Source organism: Grus americana, chromosome 1, assembly GCF_028858705.1.
Source record: "Grus americana isolate bGruAme1 chromosome 1, bGruAme1.mat, whole genome shotgun sequence".
Taxonomy (NCBI): Eukaryota; Metazoa; Chordata; class Aves; order Gruiformes; family Gruidae; genus Grus; species Grus americana.
Genome location: NC_072852.1, coordinates 201,983,711 through 202,010,092, shown reverse-complemented (window position 1 = coordinate 202,010,092; position 26,382 = coordinate 201,983,711). Strand labels below are relative to the sequence as shown.

The 26,382-nt window shown below is 40.5% G+C and overlaps 1 protein-coding gene across 2 annotated transcripts in view; it reads right to left on the bottom strand.

The window, feature by feature from the left end:
• The window catches only part of CWF19L2 (CWF19 like cell cycle control factor 2), a 79,126-nt gene extending 55,777 nt beyond the window's left edge, over positions 1–23,349 (bottom strand). Inside the window, exons 1-8 of one of the 2 annotated variants that reach the window (XM_054828901.1) lie at positions 23,217–23,349; positions 11,969–12,079; positions 11,186–11,305; positions 9,673–9,780; positions 8,114–8,233; positions 6,672–6,765; positions 5,418–5,533; positions 3,168–3,883 (exon numbers count right to left, since the gene is read on the bottom strand). In XM_054828901.1, the coding sequence (XP_054684876.1) occupies positions 3,168–3,883; positions 5,418–5,533; positions 6,672–6,765; positions 8,114–8,233; positions 9,673–9,780; positions 11,186–11,305; positions 11,969–12,079; positions 23,217–23,300 (1,469 nt within the window). In that variant the 5' untranslated portion in view covers positions 23,301–23,349. Of the gene's footprint in view, positions 1–3,167; positions 3,884–5,417; positions 5,534–6,671; positions 6,766–8,113; positions 8,234–9,672; positions 9,781–10,455; positions 10,545–11,185; positions 11,306–11,968; positions 12,080–23,216 lie in introns of those variants that run through there. The other variant, XM_054828908.1, reaches the window with a different exon arrangement.
• Positions 23,350–26,382: the final 3,033 nt, after the last annotated feature.

Genomic DNA, 26,382 nt, shown 5'->3' with positions numbered 1-26,382 from the left:
CGTATGTTCCTATTGTCAAAATAATTGATAACAACATATTATAAAAATAAATTTGTAGTCAGAAGTTGCCAAGGACTCTGAAAGCAAAAAACTTCAATAACATTTTTATGAGGTATGTTTTCTTTTACTTTTGAGATCAATTAAAATGAAAAGCACTATCTATGAACACTTTCTCAGCATGAAAAAATAGCCAAGAGCCAGTAGCAGGTATAAACAGACAAAAAGCAAGAAAAAGAGGAGCAGAAAGAGTAATTTAAACCCGCTCTGTAACTGTCCTTTCTGGCTTTGGTCACGCTTTTACTTTTGAGCTCCAGCAAAATCACCCATTTCCCAGTTGTTCACCTGTACACCAAGTGGCCTTCCATCTCTTGAAAACTACTTATATGCTCATATTTATGTGCTCACAGTACAATCTTTGCTTCTAAAGACCTTGTGGCTGATATGGTAGAGTTTCCACAGAAAATTGACTAGCAAGTTTTTAAAATATGAAGTGTCCCTAGAGAAGTTGCAGCTAGTAATGTATAGTATTGTCTCTTAATTTACTATTAAAAGGTCAGTGTATGAGTTCTTATGATAATAAATAAGGTTTCTAAGAATTATTGCAAAGAGGCATCAAACAAGTTTGGCTCTTTTTCTCTAACTCTAGGAAAGACTAAAACCAACTAACTCTGAAAGTAAAATATCTAACACAAAAGAGACATAAAAATACAGTTATGATATTGGTCCCTAACACTAAAAGACAGAGAGAGAATTCACTCACTACTCAGTATGGTTAAATCCTGTAGGATTTGAAGAATGGGAGAACTTTGAAGATGGTATCATCTTTAACTGCCAGATCTCCCCAGCCCTGAGGAAATTACCAAAGTTACTTTTATCAGTTTTGAAGATGCCCAATCCAAAACCCAAAAACTCAGCAGAAACATTTACATTAACTTCATCTGAAACAGAATCTTTGAAGATAAAGTTCTCACTTCTCCTTAACATGTATTTTTCAAAACAAGGTAGACTATTTCAGTAAAGGGAGCAAGAGATGTTTATTACTTCATACATGCTTTTTTTTAAGCAGCGTTAGTGCTTGAATCATCATCTGAACTTTTTGAGACTAGAGACACTGTTTTGTTTTGCTTTTTATCTTGTCTCAAATTAAACTCTGAAGCAGTCACATTATTAAGTGTGATTTTCAGCAAACACTAGCTGGATGGACTTTTCCTCTGGGGAGATCGCTTGGACATCCAATCAGCACTTTTAATTAACCTGTGTCATAACTGTCCAAAACACTTTGATTTATAGGCTGAAGAAACTCTCTCTGTGTTTTAGAATGGATAAAACTTAAAAGGTACATTGTCAGCGTGAGAGATGAGGAACTGAACCAGCAACATCTATTAATCCAAGCCTTCACGTTAATGAAGATTTACTTTTTGTGACTGACCAAACACCACTGAAAGATTACATGTATTCCAAGACTTGAAACTTCAGGAAGAAGAAGAAAGTTGCATCACATATATTATTCCCAACAGATAATTACTGCACATATCCAAACCTGAAATGTTCCAAGAGCCAGAATTTTCTACAAGAAAAGACAATTCCCACTGAAACAAACAGGAGGACAGGTCATATCCTATCTCAAACACACAGAAGCTTAGGAGTTAAGAGTCAGCTTAATGAACTTGGAAATAAGTAAGTCAATAAGCAAAGGCTATATGGTTTTCCAGGCCTAAGTAATCTCCACTTTACTAATAAATCAGATCAGTAATTGTATTGGCTAAGAAATATAATTTAAAAAATCAAAGATGATGCACAATTGGGTTTAACAATACTAAAACAGAAAACACATGCAGAAGAATATATCAGCTAAATAGTTTCTATGCTTAGTTCTCTTCTGTGAGGAAAAGAAAAGAATTATCTTTTCTATCATAATAATTGAATTCTTTAAGCAAACCACTTCCCTACGCAATCTAGTTTCCCAAAATTTGCAGCAGTTACAATTAGCCTTGCACTTACTATATGTGGTAACCAAAAGCTAAAAGGTACAGGTTTTGTACGTGCAATAAAAAGTGATTCACTATGATTTTAAAAAAAAAAAAGACAATAAAGGAGTACTTGCTTCTTTTAAGATAACAATAATGGGGCAGTGCTATCACTAACTTCTACTCAATAATTACATGGTCTACTAGTAGCTAGTAGTTTATTTTTTTCACAGCAGCCCATATGGTGCTGTGCTTTGGACTTAATTGGTGGCAGTGTTGATAACCCACCAGTGTTTCAGCTGTTGGTGAACAGCGCTTACACAGCCTCAAGGCGTTCTCTGCTTCCCACTCTGCATCTCCAGCAAGTAGGCCGGGGTGGGCAGGAGGCTGGGAGGGGACGCAGCCAGGACAGCCGTCCCAAACTGGCCAAAGGGCTATTCCATGCCACATAACGCCGTGCTCAGCAATAAAAGCTGAGGAGTGCAGTCCTTCCAAAGTAGGTGCTGCTCAGAGCCTTGTTGGGCATCAGTCTGCCCGTGGGAGGTGGTGACTGACTGACTGCCTTTGCACCACTTGTTTTTGTCTCTTTCCTTCATTTGTTAAACTGTTTTTATCCGATACATGAGTTTTTTCCTCCCTTTTGCTCTTCTGATTCCCTCTGCAGGAGTGGGAATCCGCAAGCAGCTGGGTACACGCTTAGTTGCTTGACAGGGTCAGCCCACCACACACGCAAAGCAACACCCAGCTCCCTCCGCCTCCCCAAATGAAAAATAAATCAATAAATCAAATAAGAACAAGGTGCAGTCTTCACATGGTGTCCTTCACTCAGTCTCTGCAACTCTCCCATTGTTAGTAGTTCACTACAGTTAAATACACTAGATGTCAGAACTCCTATCTACTATCAGCTGTACAATACACCTGTTAGATCTTGCTTTCTCCCTTCTGGAAGTCATGGAGCAAAGTGAGAAGGAAGGTAGACTTACTGAAGGATTATATGGCATTTACACAGATTATTTGCTGCTAATCAGTTACGTTACTTCTACAGTGGTCTGTTTCAGCTGCTCCTAGCTGGGAGGCTAGTCTCCAGTAAAGAGATCTGGTATTATCAGATCTAATACTGTCACAAAGATAGAGCTTCTGGTATACTTTGCCATGAACAATACAGCAAATAAAAGACAAGTAAAGATGTTTGTAAAATACCTAGAACATGATGTTTTATTGTCAGATAATGTTTGTTTCTTCTCAGGGATATCGCTTGGATACTCCTGTCGAGACTTCTCTTTTTCATCACTTGGAGTTCTTCCCCGACTACTGTCATCAATTTGTTCCCTAGTACCTGATGATTTTTGATCAGATCTTAATTTCTCATTATTATCTTCTCTGTGTGTTTTGGTCCACAGTGCAGTACCTTCACTAGGTTTTTGGCATCGGCTGCTCAAAGAGCTATGAACCAGCAGTTTGGAAGAGGACTGCTGTGACTTGCAGTCTCTAGGTACACTGTAAAATGATAAATCATCTTCAGAGGGTTTCAGAAATTTGTGTTTGATGTCACCTAGAGATGAACTCTTTCCCTGACTTCGTTTTTCACTGGAGTGTTTTTCTGCTCTGGAGCTGTAGCCTCTTAATTCTGAGTCTGTGCTGTGTCCACATTCTTGGTCTTCTCTTGACATATCTCTTTTGTAACCTTTGTCTTCTTGCACCCATCCCTTGCCATACTTCTCCCTAGTACTGCCTACAAACATGTTCCTGTTTCTATCATCTTCATCTTGTGTTTCCTTTTTCATATGCTGTTCTTTCTTGTCTTTCTCACTTTCTGAATAGTCAGTTTTCTTCCATCTTCCACTTCTATAATTATTTTCCTTTCTGGATGCAACTTTTTCAGCTTCTTCTAATCGTGACTGAAATACCTCCATTGACTACAAGAAAGAATAAAAAAAAAGTCATACTGTTTTTAAGATCATGAGGTATTATGAAGCTCCCTACAAAGTATTAGAAGAAAGGCACCATTCTGTGAAAATGAGTCACTGTGCAACAGGCAAGGTGTGAGCCATGGAGTGGAAAGGAAGACCAGTATGAAAAAGGGAATTTAGAGCCTCATGTCTAAGATGTTCTGTTGGGAAAGGCTTCTGATCCCTTCTCTTGGGCTATTTCTAACTTTCATCCAATGGCTCTGAAGTTAAGTGCTAAAGCACTCTTGGGAACAGGGACCAGAGCTTCAGAACTGTCTCCTCCTGGCAACCTGGAGGTTAGGGGCTTGGGCCAGGGAGAAAGGCTTCCTCTTTCTTATTCATGAACTTTGCATTTCTGCTCACCAGATGCTCAGCTTCTACAGAACCAATGGACCTTCCCACTAAACTATTTTACAATCTAGTTAAACTCTTAAAAACACAGGAGAATGGGTTCAAAATCTTAAGCTTGAAACAGGCTTTGAACACCTCTCTCTGGCTTTCTGGACAAATATTCTATCCATTAGGCAATTATGCAAAATGTGGACTGTTCCTCTTCATTCTTTTGAGCTGAATTAAAAGCCACCAATTACTTTTTTTTTTTTTCTCAAAACATTACATACTGAAGCAAATCAGGCACATCTTTCAATCACTATCCTGTACTACTTCAGTAGCCAGAGTGGTTCATGCTGTTTGAACTCCAGTTTCTTAAAAATAATATTCTTTACAATTGCTGGCACTGAATAACTTCTACCAGCGCTGATCATGTTGGTTTCATCACTCAGGAGTGACTATAATTCAGTTCAAAGTATGACGTCTTTTCCAAGATTTCCATAACCAAACCAACCTAATCAAAAAACCCACAGAAAACTCAAATGCAACACTACAGCCGAGATTTAACACCCCACGCTTTTGACCAATGCTTTTAAAGACAATAATATAATACATAGGGAGGGCAGGCTTTAAAAAATAACATTGGTATGGCAGACTGTTTTATTAAAAATAAACTTCGAAGACTTTTAAACCCTTCAGAAGCAAGCAGCTTTCTTAATATATCTGGACTAAGCAGGTCACAAGTGGCCAGAAGACTCATATTTGGTAAAATTTGATGCAGCTCTCCAAATTATCTTGGTATTATTATCCACAATGTGCATTATTATCCGCTATGTGCAGGAGAACAAAACATATTCTCTAGCGTACATCATCATTTTGGAAGCACTCAGGTACTTTGTAACTAGGATCATTTGAACCTCCTGATGTAGAAGATAAGTGTTTTAAATCTGCTATAGGATCCCCCATAGTAAAAAATATTTAACAAAAAAGATATAAAAACCTAGGTAGTTTTAAACTCTTAATCCCTTGAGAGAAGCTTCAGAACCTGTTTTTTCCTGCTTCGTTCCTTATGTCTTATGCTACACATTAAGTATTTAGTTAGTACTTTACATGAAAGTAACCTTATCCAAGCATCTATTAGTATGAAAAAAATGTAATTGAAGATCCTTACCCCGTATCTCTCAGCTACAATTTCCTCAAAATTTCGCTTCTCTCTCTCAGCCTGCTCCTTCATCCTTTGGTATGATTTTCGTAACCAACTTAATCCAGCATCTTCTACCACTGTAACTAAAGTAGAAAACAATGTCGTTTTATATCTCCATAGTTACTCCTATTTAACCTTACTCTGTATGTGACATTAAACCTTCACCTAAACTTCATGTAAAAATTGAAAGGATGCAAGAGAAAAATAGAAAGAATAAAATAATACAATTACATGTTTTTATAAGTTAATGCTAGATATACCTCAGTAATACCACTGATTTAATTTAAGCTTCTCCATTTTATCACAGAACACAACAAGCAGTTTCCAAGACAGGAGTAGCATATGAGAAATTGGTGGGGTTTTTATGAAATTAAAGAACCTTTTTACTGTTTCCACTTTCTGTGTCCAGTCTTTGACATACCCCTTACATACAAACAAGTGCATTCCCTTTCTCAGAAAATTAATGGCTAACCCATTGCTTTCCAGTTGAGAAGCTAACAGAGGTCTTAACATTGAGGACACATACTCACTGATGCCTGTCACCTCTTACAGATCACTGATCTCTGTGACTCCTAAAAGTGGGCATGGGGCTAATGGCTTGCAGGACAGACTCTCCACAGGGAAAGGCTCCCAAAAAGAAGAGCCAGGGACCCTACTGTTCCCTGTTGACAGAATACAAGGACCCTTCTTATCACATAATAAATGTTTCATGACACGACGAAAAACATTTTTCTAACTGCTCTGGCTGGAAATAGGCAGGATAACCCTAGGGTAAGGAAAGAAGTGAAAAGGTTACAGAAATAATATTTTTCATAAACTGCATCTGTAATGTACTTCATTTTAATGTGACTCAGACTTCTGTGGTTGAATATTTTAAAACTATAATTTGTGTAATGGAATGAAAGGAACCAAATGAGATGACAACAATTTATCTTGTCTTGGTTAAATCATGCTTTCCTTTAATTAGTTCAAAATGGAGAATTTCTGCAAAGATATTGAAGGTCAAACCACTCAAGATTAAAAACCAATGAAGAGAAATTCTGCAAAACAACATACTATGATATTAACCCCATATTCACTACTGAATTTTCATCCAAATTTTACTTTATTGCATGTTATTCATAATACCTTTACATCAACATTAGTAGTAACTTGTTAGCAACACAGAGACCAGAGACTGGAGACAGAAATTTAAAATTATTACTAAAAGTTACTAGCTACCTTTCTTAACTGAAGCTGCTCCATCCTCCTCTGGCGGCAAACCTGTACCACCATCTTTCCAATAGGGATTGAGTTCCCTCTCAGACAGCATGGCCTAAAACAGAAATAATTTTAATGCGTGCAGAACATATGGTTTGTATTTTCTAGAATATTTGACAAATTTTGTGAGACTTGTGTGGAAACAGAATGGCTTACTCATAACTTGCACTATCTAAAGACGAGTAGAAATAGACGTAACTCTCCATCCTGAATCAAAGCTCTCAACCACGTGCTCAGTGAGCACCCTTATTACACAGAAGCAGTTTTACTGTTAAGCTTCATTGCCAGTGTAGCAGTAATGCGCACTTGCATCTGAAGCACTGCTGTTATGGAGGCTTTTAGTTTCACCTCAAGTTACTGCTTTTCACCCTCAAACTAGATCGCTTGTTGTGATTCTGTCAACTGACTTCTCTGGAAGCAGGCAAGGAAGTCCATTGCAGAGAAAAGGGTTGATTAGGCATTCCTGCGCTGACAAAATTTTGAATTTGCCTATGTTGTATCGTCAACTCATCACCGCTACTGGCATGCTCTGTGCATCTATTGTACACATTGTTTTGGGTGTCAAAGAAAGGACAGACATTCTGGTGTGGTTGGTGGAAGAGTCTGTAAAAATCATATTCTTCTAGGATCAAGAATACATAAAGCACCACATACTACACAAGAACAGCACTCCAGTGCAATCTGGTTCCCAGCCACTACACAACTAACTGGAAAACCTAACAACAACACATAGCCTACTATGAGATGTGAGGACAAGTTAATATTAAATAGTGATCAGCAAATATGTTTTCAGATCAGACTACATTGTATTTAAGGAGCTGAATGAACACATGAAGCAGCCAGCAACTGTATGTAAACAGAATTTAATGACAGCAACCCCTTCCCCAGTCAGACCCTGATCCAACCATGTGTTCATGCACAGCTGCGGCATGAAAGGCACAGCAACTGCTCTGAACTCTTTCTTCAGGAAAAAACAAGCCCCAGCACCCCATGCTTTAATACAGTAACTTAGGGAAGCTTTTATCACACAAAACAATGGTGCTCCTGTCACACACACCATGGGGAAGAAGGCCAGACCAACAGTCTGTCATTGTTATTAAATAAAACATCTCAGAAGCACCTCAAATATTACAGAACTTAGTACTAACAAAACTGGCCTTCTCCTTGCCTAGAAGATAGTTTAAAGGCTTTTCTCCACAGATAAGCCGGCTGTATGAACCCTTCCTATCTCAAACAGAACAAATGACTGATTAATTTAATTAAAATCAATATCACACAACACATCAGGCATTAGTTTAAAAATCTATACAAAGACTTACGTAGTTGAACCAATTCATTGGTTCATTCATCACACAAAATTTAGTAAGATGCAGAAAAAAAGTTGATATATTAATTCCTCCTACCTGCTCCATTTCTCGAGCTTTCTGTCGTTCCAATATTTTTTCTTTGTGTCTTTCACCTTTGACAGCTGCTACTGACGTGGTTTTCAACGACATGAAGTCTAAATTCATCCATTCTTCTCTCTTTAAAAGAAACACAAAGAATCAGTGTTCATACTTCCAACAAAAACATGGCTTAGGTACAAATCAAACCAGTGCAACTACTGACAAATAAACATACACTGTTTATTGTAACTAACAGAAGTGGATGTGCATGGGACCTCTGGAGGTCATCTGGTCCAAGCTCCCTGCTCAAGCAGGGCCACCTAGAGCCAGTTGCCCAGGACAATGCCCAGACAGCTCGTCACTATATCCAAGGCTAGAGATTCCACAACCTCTCCAGGTAACCTATGCCAGGACCCTCACAGTAAAACACTGTTTCCTGATGTTCAGAGAGAAACTCCTGTGTGTCAAGTTTGTGCCCATTGCCTCTGGTCTGTCCCTGGGCACCACTGAAAAGAGCCTGGCTCCATCTTCTATATAGGCTTGAGAGCTGCGGTTTGGGGATATATTTTTTGCTTCTGTCTCTTTTTTCTTCCCCCTTTTTAATTAAGCAATCTGGACTATTCCAAGACTGGTCCCATGGAGCACCTTAGGTGCACTTTGAGAACATACCATCTAATTTAGTTTAATCCAAGACAAAATGGATTTACATGCTCCAAGACTTCTTCACAATGTGAACCAAAATACAAAAAGTAGGGATGACCAGGAAATTCTCTTCACATTCTTCACCCAAAAATAGACAAGCCCAGGGTGCACATTATACAAGAAATGCTTGGGAAAAAAATGGTTTTGCAGTATAAATTATTACAACATACATAAGAATTTACATTTCATTACTTTAGACTTTTCCAAGACAGATAGATAGATACGATTCAGAGATCCTTTTTATTTCTCTTAACAAAATGCACAAATTCAGAATGAGAAACAGGGACTTTTTCACAGAGGGGAATTAGACAATTAAAAATGATCGTTTCGCACAACTGAGGATGATATGTGACTACATTTATGTAACTAAAATCACAGCAGTGATTTTCCAGAGTAAACACTGCTTCCTGGGCACAGAATTCAGCTAGGAAGATCAAAAGAGGCATTGATTCCATAAATATTGTGGATGAGAAGTTCTACACCTCTCTTCCTTATACCTGTTTAAACACCACAGAAGCAAAAACTCATTCACTTTTAGAACAGTCACTGAAATTATGCAGAAAGAAAATACCATGTCTAGTCAAGATCTTTAAGTTGGCCTCTTCAAAAAAATCAAGCCAAGTTGCTAGAGCCTCAAAACATGATGAAAGGAATTGGTGCTAGGCAACTTTTAGTGCCTTGTTAAATACTAAGCAACTATTAGGTAGAGAAGTCTTCCGATGAATGAAATGTAACATCTACCTAGCTAAACAAAGACATTTGTGTGTAAAATAGGTTTTGTTCAACACATTGCAAAAGAGCTGTCAAGAAACCTAAGCACGTTTCACATTCAGTCATGCTGAATTTATTTCTGGAGTAGTTATCAGACTGCTCACCTTCAGGGAGGGTTCTTTCACAGCATCTGATTGCTTGTTGACCTTCCAAGCCTTTTCTGTGTTATCCGACTGTGACACATTTGACTCAACCCATTCAACTGAAGAATCCTAAAAATAGAGTTTAATGTAAGGAATAATAATAACACCTTAACATACTATTATATGTTGATAAAATGCAAATCTTAGCAAGTATATTGATAATCAAAATTGATGCTGATTGCTAAGCATTACTAATACAATACTGTTTATTATTTTAAAATAATAAAAATAGAATATTGATATTCCCACAGGAGATTGTTCCTTCATGATCAAAACATTCCATCATACTTCATGAGCACATCATAGTACGTAACATTAGTTCGTATTGGTGTTTTATTAGCATAACACTGCTAAAGTTAAAACTGTCAAAATAAAAACAAAAACAATTGGGTTTATGGCATTACAAAAACAAAATTAAAAAAATCTAAATTCATTACTAAGTATGTTTTTCATTTAAAAAGTAAACAATAACACAGTACAATATAAAACGCTGCACATGCTATCTCCTCCTATTTTCATATCCGACTTCCTACACTTGCACTGAGATTTTACACTTGAAGCAAATAGGATCCCATTGGACAGTTTCTTTGCTATTTACATGAACCTGTCATGGGAATAACAGACATTGGATCGAAGGTATCAGTCAGGACTGTGCTGTATCCCTGCGCTCACTGACGTGATCTGAGGGGTTTTGATGACTCCCATGGGAAATGTGAGACACTTGCGGCTTAGGTTACTTCTTACACTGAAAAGCATAGTTCACTTCTGATATCAATCGCTGGAAAATAAATCTCATCATACTGCATGTTTCTTCACTCAATAAAAGAGACTTCCTGAAAATAAAAAAAAAAATCACAGTGCTACCTGATTGCACCAAAACACTGGGATGTTTTACATGACGTGGCCAGAAAGCAGCACCCAGATTTCTAATGCAGCCTCTGTACTGTTTTGCCACAGTGTCCCTCAGTGTGAGGGCATCTGCCTACAGGTTCAAATGCACAAGTCCAAGCCTTCCTTCAGACTCACGTATAACTCCCATGTTCTTGGGAGTTTCCACGGTTGAACATCCATGGAAAAAGGCAGCAGTAACTTATGCTTAAAATCAAAGTCAAATATTTGCAATTTTAGACACATTGTTCTATTATATACCACTCACTACAGGGAACATATACATTTTTCCACTCTATCCTAGAATGAGGATATTTTTTTTAAATTCTCTCTGCTGAAAAACTATAAATCCCTTAGTTCCTAATGAGTGAATTCAATATTATAAAATTCATAAGCACTCACATAATAGCATCTTTAAAATTGATTAAATACTCAGTACATTAAAAAGACAAACTTTGCCACAGTTTTTCCCAACAGAAAATATTAAGAATGAGTCTTAATTTTACCAACCATGTGTACCCATAGAGACTAAAATGGTGCAGGTTTTAAAAATGTCATTTGAAGCATTTTAAAGTTTCTTACTTACCGAAGAACTGTCAAGTAAGTCATCCTTCTTTTCAGATTTTTGTTTCTTATTTTTCTTCTTTTCTTTCTTAGCTTTTTTTGAATGCTTATCCTTTTTCTTCTTTTTTTGCACAGAATGTTCCTACAAGTAAACGTTTGTAAATGAGATCCAGCAAACCAAATCACCCACATACAAGAACCTACTTACCAAACCACACACAACTGGACAACACTACGTCTTACTTCTACTACCTCTCTCTCTTCTGCTTGGGGGGGGGCATGCCTGACTTTTCTTCCCCCTCTCAGTATCTTTGTCACTGGAACTAAGGCACTATAACTATACACAGAATATCTTCTACACTAGATTTATTTCAGTCAAATCTATTTCCTTGGGAATCACTGCATCATCAATACACATCTGTCCTTTGTTGAAATATCTACACAGACTTCTACACCAATACTAAAGGATGCAATATTCAGAGGTACCATTAAGGCTTCTCTTGTGAATGACCACAAATGGGACTGCTACGAAACCTTGGACCCTCCAGATTTCTTCCCATGGGACTATTCTTGTCTGGCAGACATCTCTTCTGCATTTGGTAGTAATTAAAGCTGGAATTGAATGACAGAATTTTTTCCTCTTTGACAGTAGATTATTTCCACTTTAAAAAGGCTAATAATCATGCATAAAGAACTCAGAAATTGGGAGGGTTTTAAAGATCATCTTAAAGCCTTCAAAGCCTTCTGTTCATGCAAACATTCCGTAAAGCTAACACCACAATTCAGTGGTTTACAGTTCTGTCACCTTTTCCAGTTGTTCCACACGTTCGTTCACATCGGCAAGCATCCACGTATCTTCACCTCGTAGATGCTTTAGCAACTTGTGCCTCTGCTTCTTTTCGTAACTAATTTTGGCCTGAGACGAACAGAGAAGAAAAGTAACCAGATGGAGTTCAGTAGCATTTACTTACAGCTACACCTTTGTAAGCCACACTGACACAACCACACACAACATTGAGAACTGTGCTTGAGAACTTCCTCTTAGAGGACTGCAATAAAAATACTTTTGGATTACATGTTAAAGGGGAAATTTAGCTGAAACATATTATGCACCCTCCTTTCTCAAGCTACAGTTTTGCAGCTCCTCTAGCATTGATTTCATCCTATCATCCTAGATAGGAGTGACCAAAGACATTCAACTTCTTCATTCTGAGAAGACTTCTGTTCTTACAGCCTTCATAAACTGCATAGGATATGATATAGGGTACTTCTGATTTTCTATTTCAAAAAATTCCCCAGGCAATTACTCCATTGCAAAGCACAGCTCACTATCTATTAACTTGAGAAGTTAGCAAGCCTACCTTTGTGCACATTGAACTCTAGAAATATCTCAGCCAGGTGCAAAACTTGGAACTGCAGAAGTCCAAGCTCTCAAGGAGTGTACAAGAATATAAGGATTAGCATTTTGGGCTGCAGAATGTTCCTCCCTTGCTGGTTATGGAGATAAAACTAGAAATCCTTCTACTACTGCTTCTGAAAAAATAATCATCACTGCAGACAGTTTCAATTCCTGAAAAGGGTTTCTATAAACCACATCAATAAAATAACTTTTTCAGCCTCTGAAGTTCCCCCTCTTACTTTCAGCAGAAACATGGCTTTCACAAATTCACTTAAATATAACTTGCATTTAGAAAACTCTTTATCCCAAAGTGCAATATATCACCACCTGATTAAAAAGGAAGAAAATTATTTTATGTTATTACAATCTTAATTTTGTGTGAGATAAGTCTTGCAAATTTGAGCTTGCTTTTGGTTGTTTGTGCGTTGTTGTTTTTTTTAAATAACTAAAGTCAAAGCAAAAACTAAAGGTGGAATTTGGTCTTTACCCTGAAATACCAAATTTTACCAGAAAGTGTTTTCATTCATAAGCCAAGAGATAGCATCCAAGTTTAAAAAGACCAATATTTAAAAAACAAAAAAAAACACTTCAGGAGATTAGACAATCAGATGAAGTCAGCTACTAGTTCTCTGTAAGAACCTCTAGACACAAGCCTGTGCAGTGCACACAACAGTAACCTCCCTACCATGTGCCAGTTTCTCTTTTTTGATACAGCCAAGAAGGAAATCTGCAGCTTTTGTACTGATAGAAAATGAGGCATGCAGGAGGATGATCAGTACACCATAAGGGTTCAATGAACAGAAATATACACTAAACAATAAAAGTTTTTTTTTAAAGAACTAACTCATAAGGTAGGACTGCTGTTGTATTTTTGAACATCGTTGTTAGCAATATTGAAAGTGATAAAAACAACAATCAAAACACTACACATCTGTGCTCAACCAAAGCACCCTTTTAAACCTTCATCATCTACTTGCTTAGAAACCCTATGATAAACTTTCTCATGCACTTAAATTCAAGCAAAGCAAGGCTGCTACCCAGACTTCTTTAATTTTAAAAGAAGGGACTTTGCAAAACAAACAAAAATGTTTAAGCCAGCTCAAATAAAGAGGCCAAGACTGGGACTTCCATCTCTAGAATGAAGCTGACAGTCTACAAGGGTGAATGCTACATCCTAAAATTCAAAAGGCATGGATAAAGAAAGAATGAGTTAAGAACACGTGGAGACATTTACTCCGATATCAAAACAGTTTTCAAGTTCATAAACAAACAATATAACAAAAGAGTAAGCAGGACTATAATTCAATGAGAGTGAAACAGCTGTTAAACATACCAGAGTCACCAAAACCACCCAGGACTCCAAAGAATGCAGGCATTTTTCCTGCTACCTCTCCATGATCCAGAGAGCTCCCTGGCTAGCCCTGCCCACCCTCGGACACCTATCCAGCTGGGACAACACTCTTGAAAGTTCATGCAGAAATCATTGACTGCTCTTTGCTGTTCTAGTCCATACAGACGATGATATCCTTTCTGCCTTAAAAATACATTCAATCTGACTAAAATAAAGTAACTAAGCATGCCATATTCATGGCCAAGTGAAGGGTAATAACCTCAGCTATGCAACTCACAAAATGTCTACAAGCCACACACACACACAAAACTTAAGCTTATAACTGGACAGGGATGAAACAGAGGAGATAGAGGGAATCTGAAATAGTTCTAGATGGGAAAAACACAACACACTCCAAACTTGTTTTCTCCACAAGTAAACACAGAACATGTTGCCAAGATTTAGACTGGGAAAAGGACAGGCTTTCTGCATACTCCATTTCACTTTTGGTTGAGAAAGACCTGCAGCTGGAGTCAACAGTTCCCTTCTACCCCTTCGGCAGCTCTTGGGCATATAAATCTATGAACACCTCAAATAAAGGACAATCAAGATCAGCTTGTCAACATGTCTTCATTTAATATGCTCTTTGCCTGTCTAGGAAGATTTAGCCTCCTATCCTTCTCTATAGTAACAGGTATATTTTAAACAAAATTACTATTTCCTTCATGTTATCAAAGTTACAATATACATTGCATAAAATGAAGTTAACATTATAAATAAGGTACAAAAGGAGCTTTTATACCTTTTATTAGATCTAAGAATAAACAGAAAAAATACAAGGAAGTACTTAGGTAATTGAGATACATGTTCCTAATAAAAGAGGTGGATCATCATTTTTGCTGAAGTATACGAATACATATTCAGAACACAGAATGACTAGAAATCATCATCAAACTGCAGACTGTTGTCTCCTGAATACTAAATGAACCAGGATTGGGCAAGATGAATCTGTAGTGGCAATACCACCAGACTATTAAAAAGAAAGACACAAAGCATCAGGTGAAAGTTTGTTTCTTCTTAGACAAAGATACAAAATATAGAAGATTCTTAACAACATCCATATGTAAAATAGAGAAAGCTGCCTAGAGATTTAAGATCAAAGGAGTTGTATTTTCACCAAATTATCATTTTAATACGAGACTAGAAAGTTAACAGCAATACCCTTTAATCCTTTCTATCTCTAAAAACTATCTAGCTCCCTCTACCATCAATTAGAATATTCATTTTTATTGCTGGTGAATGGTTTCCCCTCACACACATCCCCAATTATTTCAAGTGGTGGGGAGGAGGAATATCTGTCTACACTACTTGATTAGCTTCAAACCTTACCTTTCTATTCTACTTGTCTTTTATAATGACACAGGGCTTACTAGCATCTAACTACTTTTTTTCCTTTTCTACATTTTATAATTAAGTCCCTTGTCAGACTTACCATTCTGCACTATGAAGGCCAACTCTAATAGTTTTATATCTCTCAGCCCACAGGACTTCAAGCATTTAATTCACATTAGAGTTCATTAATACTTTATGATACCACAAAAATATCCAACCATTTATCCTCTCCCCTTTACAGACAAGTACTTAACATTAGGTACATTTTAGTTCACCATTTCAGTATTTTTACTTTTTTTCTTCCATAAATATAGGATGCTACATTTCTGTAATACCTCTATATCAAAGTAATGCATTAATTACGCAAATGACTCTGCATGCTACACACGAACACAGAGGACCATCACAAGCAACAACCCGTCAAGAAGGGCAAGCACCGTGCTACATTACTTACTTCTGCAACACCCTAATAAAGTTGCTCCTTGTCTCCTTTGCAACAAGCACGAGGTGAAGTATAATGCTGCAAAGCACTCTGAAATGTATGTTGGTAAGGTGCTATAAAAACAATAATTACTCTACAGCACTATGTTAGCAATGTTTGCCAAGGTGAACAGAGCCAAACTTTGTAGTCTTGGATTTCACAGTCCCATCTGAATGAGGTTTTCATTAGGCAGGTCATTAAGGCCAGCCTCCATAGTTACTGACAACAGTATCTGCTAAATGAAGACTAAAACTTGCTCCAAACAGCCTGTAATACACTGCAGACACAAACACCAAAAGCTGTAAAAATTACACTGTGTCACCCCAAGAAGAAGCAGAAAAGATCAAAGACACTGCCAACAGCCAAGGTCTAAGTTGCACAAAAAATGGAGGTTGTCACATGACAGTCCCCCAAAGATGTCCAGAAGTGGACGTGCCTGACCTAGGGATGGAGGTTAAAACACTCCCCAGCCCACAGAAACCAACACTCTTTCCTGACCCCAACTCTACATATAATTTCAGCTCTCACCAAGGCCAGAAAAAATTTTCCATACTGCTACAGAGACCATGCAATTTCCCATCTTTAACTCTACCTCTACCTTTTCAGATGGTAATTATCACCATTCAAAAGCCAACTTCTCCATCCCAAAGAAGAAAAGTTCCCTTGTTCTCCAAAAAGCAATCAGAAGAAGCTCCACAGCACAACACCAGATCAATACAGCATGACAAAAACATACAACACAGCAACAGCTAAGTTGCTCTAACAGCTACCTGCCACTGCAGAGCAGGGCTCTGTTACCAGAACTCTTCTCTCCGCACTCCCACCTGCACCTTCCTACCACCTTCCCTACACAGGCCTGTTTTTTCTACCCTCAATATTCCAATTATTGTTATATCCACGAAGCTTTCCCAAGGTGGGCAGCAATGAAAACACAAGAAAGGACCCCAACATGCCAAATCACAGCTGAGTCAGAGAGCTGCCCGAACCTCCACCTCCTCCAGACACAATCTTGCCAGCTGGAAAGTCACTGCTCTTCTTCATTTCCACCTGCCAAAAGGCACAGAAGACAGGTCACTAAAATGACCATCCCTTAAATCATGTAAGCTTCTTGTGATCAATAATCATTACAGAACAATCAGACATGTGATTTAAAAAGCAAACTGTAGGAGATGACAACCTTCAGTCAGAAACATCTGGGAGGCAGTAACTGTTTCTGCTGGTACAGCTGCAGACACAACAGATAAACAGATGCACGACAGAAGCTACTACTGCAGGGAAACTGTAGGCAGATACTTCATGTTAATGTAGTGGCAGAGTGAGCTCTAGAGGAATGACCTACAGAATATAACAATGAAGACATGTGTCTTCATCACTCGCCTTCTAGAATGACCTATCCGTTAAATCAAAGATGTTGCTTGCAAAAACATATATAGAGGTGCTTTGTCAAAAGTTGGAAAACCTTTTGTGAAAAGGCAGTATTCATTTCTCAGTGCTGTTTCTCTCCTAGTATCACTCAAAGATTTAAGTGATTATAATAATACTGACATGCTTATTTCCTTCGACACAGAGAGTCAGGAACATAACATTTCATAAAGGATTTAAAAGGGGAAGAACAAAAAGGAGGTGCTTAGTATTACAGCACAGAAGCAACTTCCAACAAATAACAGCTCTACAACCCCTAACAGTGGTATGTTTTGCTATTAAATTCTATTTAAGGAGAAATTTCTGTAATTTTCCACTGAAAACTGAAAAGTAACTGCCAAAGCATTCCATCACCTCGGCAAATACTAATCACTGTGACAACCCAATGGCTAGGCTTTTATGAGGAAATACCTGATCAAACTTCACCGGGAAAACCTGCTCATTTCACAGCTCATGTTATTCTCTTCCTTTGTTATCCTATTAAACTGTCTTTATCCCAACTCATGAGGTTTTTTCCATTCTCCTCCCCATCCCCTTGGGAGGGAGGGGTGAGCAAGCAGCTGCCTGGTGCTCAGTTACCAGCTGGGGTTAAACCACGACAGAGGTACAGAAATACCATGTCATAGCACAGATGCAAGAATAATTCAAAATTGAATTATTGCTAGTTTTTAACTAAAAAAAAAAGCATTCATGTCTAGGAAAACTACACATCCCTGCACTTACCAAAACACCCATCAGATTATTTTCTCATTCTGAACTTGCAAACTAAAACAGCACTGTCATGAACTATCGCACTCATCAAAACAAGACACTATTTCTGGAGCTTAATAACAATTTGCATGTCAACACTTAATTATTTGATTACTGATCATTATCATAAACATTTCCAGCTGCTGGGTTTTACCAATGCAGTTCAGAGGACAGACAACACAAATAAAAGAATACGTTTCCAAAATTTAAAAGAGGAATCTCAATCAATGAGTTCAGTGGTATTTTGGTTCTTCAAAATAATAAATTTATAACCAGCAAAAAACATGAAACAGTACATAATTTTTTAAAAAATCAACAGGAAGCAACTTCTTTTGTTCAGTTTGTCTTAAAAGTTACTACAGAAATCCATTCTATTTCTATAAAATCTACTTATAATAAATATATAATATATATATTTAATCTCTTTATTTTTGTGGATATGGAATCCGCAAGAATGAACTCATTCCAGATTCTTCTACTGAGTTTGGTGATTTGGGGAGAATTGCTTCTGAAGAGACAGTGAAGTCTCTCTCAGACTCCTCACTGTCCTAACTATCAAGAAGCAGAGTTAACGAGCTCCCTTTTAACTACACACTCTATAAAACAGAAGACAGATCAATAATTTCCAATATTTTATAACTAAATGCTTCTTAAGGTGAGCTGGTTGAACATCTCATCTTTCCAGAAACAGAACTGCTGAAGTACAGTCATTTCCCCAAACTTCTCAGATTATCAGAAGCAAAGACCTACACAGCTTCCCAAGTGTCTTTCCCAAAGTAAAACGCAGGAGCTTCCAGGAGCAACCACCAAATAACTGTCTTGACTACGTTAGCCACATGTGAAAAGCCCCTATGCATCTCTTGTTTTGCCTTTGCAAGAAAGGCAGTAAGAATGCACTGAGATAAAGCCTTGCAGTAGTTTTCACAGAATCATAGAGTTGTTTAGGTTAGAAAAGACCTTTAATATCATCAAGTCCAACCATTAACCTAGCACTGCCAAGTCCACCACTAAACCATGTACGTAAGTGCCACATCTACATGACTTTTAAATACCTCCAGGGATGGTGACTCAACCACTTCCCGGGGCAGCCTGGTCCAATGACTGACCACCCTTTCGGTGAAGAAATTTTTCCTATTATCCAATCTAAACCTTCCCTGGCACAACCTGAGAGCATTTCCTCTTGTCCTATCACTTGTGACTTGGGAGACCAACGCCCACCTGGCTACAACCTCCTTCCATGTAGTTATAGAGAGCGAAAAGGTCTCCCCTCAGCCTCCTTTTCTCCAGACCAAACAACCCCAGTTCCCTCAGCCACTTCTCATATGACTTGTGCTCTAGACCCTTCACCAGCTTCGTTGCCCTTCTCTGGACATGCTCCAGCACCTCAATGTCCTTCTTGTAGTGAGGGGCCCAAAACTGAACACAGTACTCGAGGTGCAGCCTCACCAGTGCCGAGTACAGGGGGACAATCACTTCCCTAGTCCTGCTGGCCACACTATTCCTGATGCAAGCCAGGATGCTGTTGGCCTTCTTGGCCACCTGGGCACACTGCTGGCTCATATTCAACCGGCTGTTGACCAACACCCCCAGGTCCTTTTCCGCCAGGCAGCTTTCCAGCCCCTCTTCCCCAAGCCTGTAGCTCTGCCTGGGGTTGTTGTGACCCAAGTGCAGGACCTGGCACTGAGCCTTGTTGAACCTCATACAGTTGGCCTCGGCCCATCGATCCAGCCTGTCCAGATCCCTCTGCAGAGCCTTCCTACCCTCAGGCAGATCGACACTCCCACCCACCTTGGTGTCATCTGCAAACTTACTGAGGGTGCATTTGATCCCCTCGTCCAGATCATTGATAAAGACATTAAAGAGAACTGGCCCCAGTACTGAGCCCTGGGGAACACCACTTGTGACTGGCCACCAACTGGATGTAACTCCATTCACCACAACTCTTTGGGCCCAGACATCCAGCCACTTTAGTATCATCAGCAAACTTGCTGAGGGTACACTCTGTGCCCTCATCCAGGTCATTGATGAATACATTGAATAAGACTGGACCCAGTACTGACCCCTGGGGCACACCTCTAGCTACAGGCCTCCAACTAGACTCTGCACCGCTTATCACTATCCTCTGGGCTCTGCCATTCAGCCAGTTGATAAGAAAAAATACCAGATATAGTTTCATTCTAAAACCTCCAAACCAGTTTTTCTAATATTCTTCAACAAGGCTGATGAGCAGCATCTAAACCTACAAGAACATATTAACACTGAGAGTCAGGACCTGTGAAGCGACATTACCACTAAAGACCTCTTGAGACATACCCTAACAGTAAGAAGCATAGTCCCTACACTCAAGATATCATGCTTTCTAGTACCAACTCAAACTCTGCCAAAATCAACCTTCACCCCTTTTTCCCCCCACAGCCTCTGTATGAATAAGCGCTCTCATCCCCGACTTCAAGCTTTTCTTTACAAGAGTAGCTTTGGCTCATTGCTGTAGCGTTTCTCCGACACTAACTGCAACCAAACCTCTTTTCTCAGCTTTACTACCTCTCTGAATTGAGACTTACCTAAACACGATGCGAGGTTAAATACAAATTCATTGCCTCTTTCACAGATTCCAGCATATTTAATACCACAATCCAGTTACTATAAAAACATCACAAAAAGTGTTTAATGCTACATCTCTTACTTTAAATTAACAGTATTGTAGAGATATTAACAAAAAAAAGTAAAAATCATCCACAGATATTTGGAAAGAGGAAGTTATACCAAAATTTTAAACAACATCCTCACAGAACACTTTTATTTCATGTTAAACTGTTGATGCAAATAGAAGCAAATAAGAAGAGGAAAATTATTATTTAATAAACTACTGCAATAGTGCCTGACACTAAAAGGCTTTTACAAAAAGTAACCATTTATCAATGTTTTTTACTCAGGCTAGCAGCCTGTCACTAGTAGGGGTCCCCCGGGATCAGTATTGGGCCCCACACTGTTCAACATCTTCATAAATTATCTGGACGATAGGACTGAAAGCACCCTCACCAATTTGCTGATGATAAGAAACTGAGTGGTGAGGTGGACATGTCAGAAGGGCAAGACATCTTACAGAGACACCTACAGAGGCTGGAAGAGTGGGCTAGCAAGGACTGTGTGAAGTTTAACAAAGACAAGTGCAAGGTACTACACCTGGGACGACCTAACCCAAGGGCCCAGTACAGGCTAGGAGCCGTGTGGCTGGGGAGCAGCCTTGCTGAAAGGCACCTGGGGGTCCTGGTGGACCAGCAGCTGCACAGGGGTCAGCAGGGCACCACTGCAGCAATGAAGGCAAATGGATCCTGGGCTACACGTGCAGGGGCATCACTGGCAGAGATAGAGATGTGATCATCCCACTCTACTTGGTGCTTGTCAGGCTGTACCTGGAGTACTGTGTCCAGTGCTGGCCCCCGCAATTCAAGAAGGATGCGGACAAACTGGGGAGGGTCCAAAGGAGGACCACAAAGATGATGAAAGGGCTGGAGAACCTGCCCTATGAGGAAAGGCTAAAAGAGAACATCTAAGGGGGGACCTCATCACAGTATTCCAGTACTGAAAGGGCACCTACAAAGAGGACAGAAGCTCTCTCTTCACAAGAAGGGAACCACATGGAGAGGACAAGGAGTGGAATCCCCATCACTGGCGATCTTCAAGACATGACTGGACAGAGCACTAAATAATCTCATTCAGGCTCCCTTTCCCACAAAAGGCTGGACCAGGTGATCTGTTGAGGTCCTTCCAGCCAGGGCTGTTCTATGATTCTAAGGGAGTGGTATTGCCCCAGACAGCTTGCTGTACAAGCGGCACCAACTGAGAAGAAAAGGTAAAGTAGGATAATGGTGTCGTACATAAGTTTTACTTCCAGTTAAGAATATTTTCTGAACATCCAAGAGGTTGAACTGAGCAAAGGAGCACTCTTAAATCTATCATACAGCAGTTCAAATACAGCAAAAGACATCTTAACAACGACAAACTTTTGCAGGATATTATGATTCACCATTACTAAATTAAAGGAACTTCCCTTCAGCTGCTTGTCAAAAAGGGGGAAGCACACAATGCAGGATCACCTCACACTTGTGAAGTCACCAAAGGGAACTTCTATTGTGTAGAAGCAGTTCCAGAACTGTGTAACAGACAGTGTATTACCTGAAATCCTCTGTCTTCCTACTTTGCTTTGAGAGAAGACATCACTGCTGCATAAGCCTCAAGCTATTAAACCATTTTCCCATTATTTTTTTTTCTGAAAATACCTTTGCCCAGTAGGATTTGGCTGCTGCTTAGTTTGGCCTTCTATCTCTCAAAAGCCCATCATCACAAGCTCATACTTTTTCCATACCCTGTCCTCCTGTTACACTTTTCTTTCCATAGTTATCCCCCACTCCTTAAACTTAAAAACAAGTCATGACATCTAACTGATGTGCTATTTGGTATTTTATCATTCACTCTACCTACAAGTTACAAGAATCAGCACCTTACTGCACAAGTACCAAACATGGCACATAAGCAGATTTTGAATAAAATGCATTAGGATTATGACACATCTCCAAGTCACAGCAACTCTATCAAAGCATCTGTGAGTGGGAGCCTCCTCCTTCTTGGCTGACATTACCACAAGGTATAACCAAGCAAGTAACAGGCTGACTCCATGAAAACAGGCTGTCCCGCTTCTGTTGAAGCTATTACTACTCCATGACCAGAGTGTTGTAACGCAGGGATACTAACTCTTTAGGAAAGACAGGCCAGGAAGACAAGGAGGAGTTGCCTTTAATGTCTCATTTAAGGAAAGACTGAGAGCTGGGACTGCTAAGCCTAGAGAAGACTGGGGAGTGGTGGTGGTGGTGTCATCTTGTCACCGTATAAAAATACCTGAAGAGAGGCTGTAAAGAAGAACGAGCCAGGCTCTTTCCAACGGTGTTAAGAACAGGATCACATAACAAATACCAAGTTGAGCAATACCACAAGGGGCAAAACGCATGAACTCAGGTAACTATCACTCAAAACAGTTCCCAGTTGCTTTCTACCACTCCCGGTACCACAGCCCAGCTCCCCTCGGGCAGAAGGGCTCTCCCCAGGGCCTCCCCCTGCTCCAGCTGCCGCAGGCGGGCCCGCGGGCGGCAGGCTGGGGCCGCCCTTAGGAGCGCACCGACCCCGCGCAAGACGAGGCCTCCCCGCGGCCGCCCCAGCACCCCAGCCTGGGGAAGGGAGAGGGCTAAGCGGTCCCCGGGGAAAGGCGGGTCCCGGCGCCCCACCTGCGCCAGCAGCGCCTCCCGCTCCCGCTGCCGTTGCTCCTTGCGCGCCGCCAAGCTCCGCTCGCTCTCAAACCCGGACGCCATCACCAGTCCCCACCGGAAACCAACCGCTGCGCAACAACCGTGCGGCAACCCCGCCGTACGGCGAGGCCGGGAGACTGTCGTAAACGGCGTCCCTAGCAACGGCGGGCGGAGCGGGGCGGGGCCGGCTCCTCCCGGCGGTGCTGTGGGGCCGCGGCGCACTGCGCCCTCCCCGCCGGGCCCGGGCTCCGCGGGGCTCTCAGCGCCCTCCCCGCCGGGCCCGGGCTCTGCGGGACCCCACCGCCCTCCCAGCCCGGCCGGGGCCCTCCGGGGCCCCCAGCGCCCTCCCTGGAGTGAAGCAAAGCCCGCCTCCCGCCTACGGGGGGCGGTGGCAGGTCCCTGGTCCGGCCGGCCGGCAGCTCTCGGCCCGTCTGGTCTCACCGCCGTAGTGCTCCCAGTCTCATGACAGTTTCCCCAACTTTTCTCATAGCTTCAAAATTTACGTCAAGTTCTGGAAAGCTTCCCACGGCCTCGCAGGTGACGGTCACAGCAAATGTACAAGCATCTTGGCAGTCGCCTGTGCTGTTTGACTGACCGGACCACAAAGTCCCGGGATGGGGATCCTGACCTCCAGGCTCAACCCTCCTGCTGAGCTGAAATTACCTTACGTGAGCGCCGGGCTACTCACCTGGGCCAACGCCGATGAGAAGCGAACACGGGAAACGTGGCCTAACGCTCGCAGGCTCCAGGGCCAGGCAGCGCCCGGTGCTCCGCATTGCCACGACCCACCTGCAGAACGGTCTCCCAGCCGCTTTCTGCCCCATTTGCAGCCGGTTCGGTGCGTCCGTGCTAACCTGTGTCTTCTGTGATGGCAGGTTGCTAGCTGCTCGGGGTGTGCCTGGATGGGAGGAGGGAAAGTAAAAAACGTGCACGTTCAAGCACTTAGAAGTTGCAGTTGGCCAACAGTGTTTGACAGGGTTGCTATATGTCAGGTGAAGCAAATGTTTATTTGAGACATAATTTCTTTGGGATGAGATCAGAGCATTATTAATGTGTTTGACACCAAATGTGTTCACAGTTGCCAAGTAATAACGTCATTTAGGCAAAGGTCTGAAAGAAGTGCTTGGATAATTTGTTAGCTATTTGCATTGAACAGTATGTTTTCAAAGTGATAACGGTAATTTAATCATCATCTCCATGGTGGTATTAAATGTGTAAATTGCATTTGCATCTTTGTTCCATTTATGCTGTGACAGTTAACAATATCTCAAGCAAAACTTGTCATAGATCACCACTAGGTAGAGAATGATAACTGATCGAGCTTCCTAGGCACCGTTTGGATAAGCAGCACATGGACCCCCTTTGGAGAGCCATTTACAAAGCAAATAGATGGATAAAAAAGACATTCTAGCAGGATTGAGTAATGCTATGCTCAGTCCTTAGCTATATACAGCAAAGTACACTGGTTGAGAAGGGAGAAACAAAGAAAGCACGTTTGGCCCAGTGAGGAAAGCCTCTTCTCTGATCGTGATGTGCTTTTCTTACCAACCAAGTGGTTTCCTTCCATCCCAGTGTTACCACTCGCTCCAGGCAGCCAGCAGAGCAGCTCAGGTGGGTGCTCCCTAATTCACTCACACACAGCGAGGCATATTGGCTTAAATAGCTTTATATTAAATTTAAGCGGCAGATTGGTAGTCCATGAGCTGGCCCAACTAGTTTTGGCCAAATCAGTTTCGGAAGTACTTGGAAGAGCTGTACGAAAGCGGAAAGCCTGGTGACTGTGGCAGAGCGAGGACAGTGACAGCTGCGAACAATTTCTTCCTCCAGGAGGGGAGTGAGACCAGGGAATGTGTTTTCTACAGCAGGAAGTTACAAAGAAGAGAACTCAAAGCAGGGTGTGAGCTTTTGCAGTGTTTGGTGTTATTCTTGATATCCGTAACCCTCCACATCATTAATAAGGTGGTACCGGAAATTTTCTTTATATAAAATTTCCAACACTCCTGATTTTGGGAGAGAAACCACAATGCAAATAAACTCTAGAATCTCAAAAACTGAAGAACAATTACAACTAGAGAGCTATTTTATAAATATGATCATTCTGCTGTTGGGGTTTTTGAAAGCCAACTTTAATTTTGAGGTTAGTAGTTAGGGAAAGGATGACATAATTTTATTTCCTCTCCTCATCCTAGAAAATTATTTTCTCAGGGAAGCAGGCAAAATTGAAACTTTATTCTTATTTCTTTCAAGATATGATGTCTGAGAGCTCCTCACATGCGCAGAAATCTCCAGTGAACCTAGAGAATGAGCCCATGGTATATCGCTTTTAACGGTCAGCTCGGCACCTCTGTTCAGTCATCTCATTGTCAGTGCCAAAATTAAACACATTAATAAAATAATGCTTCGGAGATGCTGATCTTTGTTGAACTCCTACAGGGAGGCACTGACCTTGCAGAGTGAATTATTATTTCCCCTTTAATGGCACATTTTACACTTTCTCTGAAAGAAGCTGGTGACTCTCCAACTGACCTGCGTTATAAACCTCCATGCTGCTAACCTTCACTGCTTGCCTTCAGCCCTCTGTTTGATATTTTATTTTTATATGAAAAAGGTTGGAAAAAATCCTCTCCACTCACTGTGATCCTGTGCAGTTTTCTTTAAGTGAAAGGCAATGTTTCACTAGGGAAAAGGGGTTCTTTGCTTTGAGAATATGAAACTTTTTTTCTGCAGTGCCACTGGAGTTTCTTATCTCAATTTTAACAACACATTCTGTGTTGTTAAGTCTTCATACTAAAGCAGCACAATATCCAGTAGGATGCTGGGGAGAGGACAGAGAGACACCCTAATCAAAATGCACTTAGTTTCAGTTAATTCTCATTCCGTTCAGTTTTAAAACCACCTGGTTTTCAGTTGCCATTGGTACTGCTAGGCAGTCATTTAGATTCAATTCTGAGGGATCCCTAAGACTGGGATGGTAATTTTCAATGACTTGTCTAAGAAATAAAAATGTCAGTCCCAGGAGGAATTGAAGAAGAAAAAAAAAAAAAACCAAAGAATGACACAATTGTGGGGAAAAGCATATTTCTTTCATAGAAATTTCATTATGTTTCCTCAGGAGAAAATTAAAGCAACCGTGTCTAAACTCAAG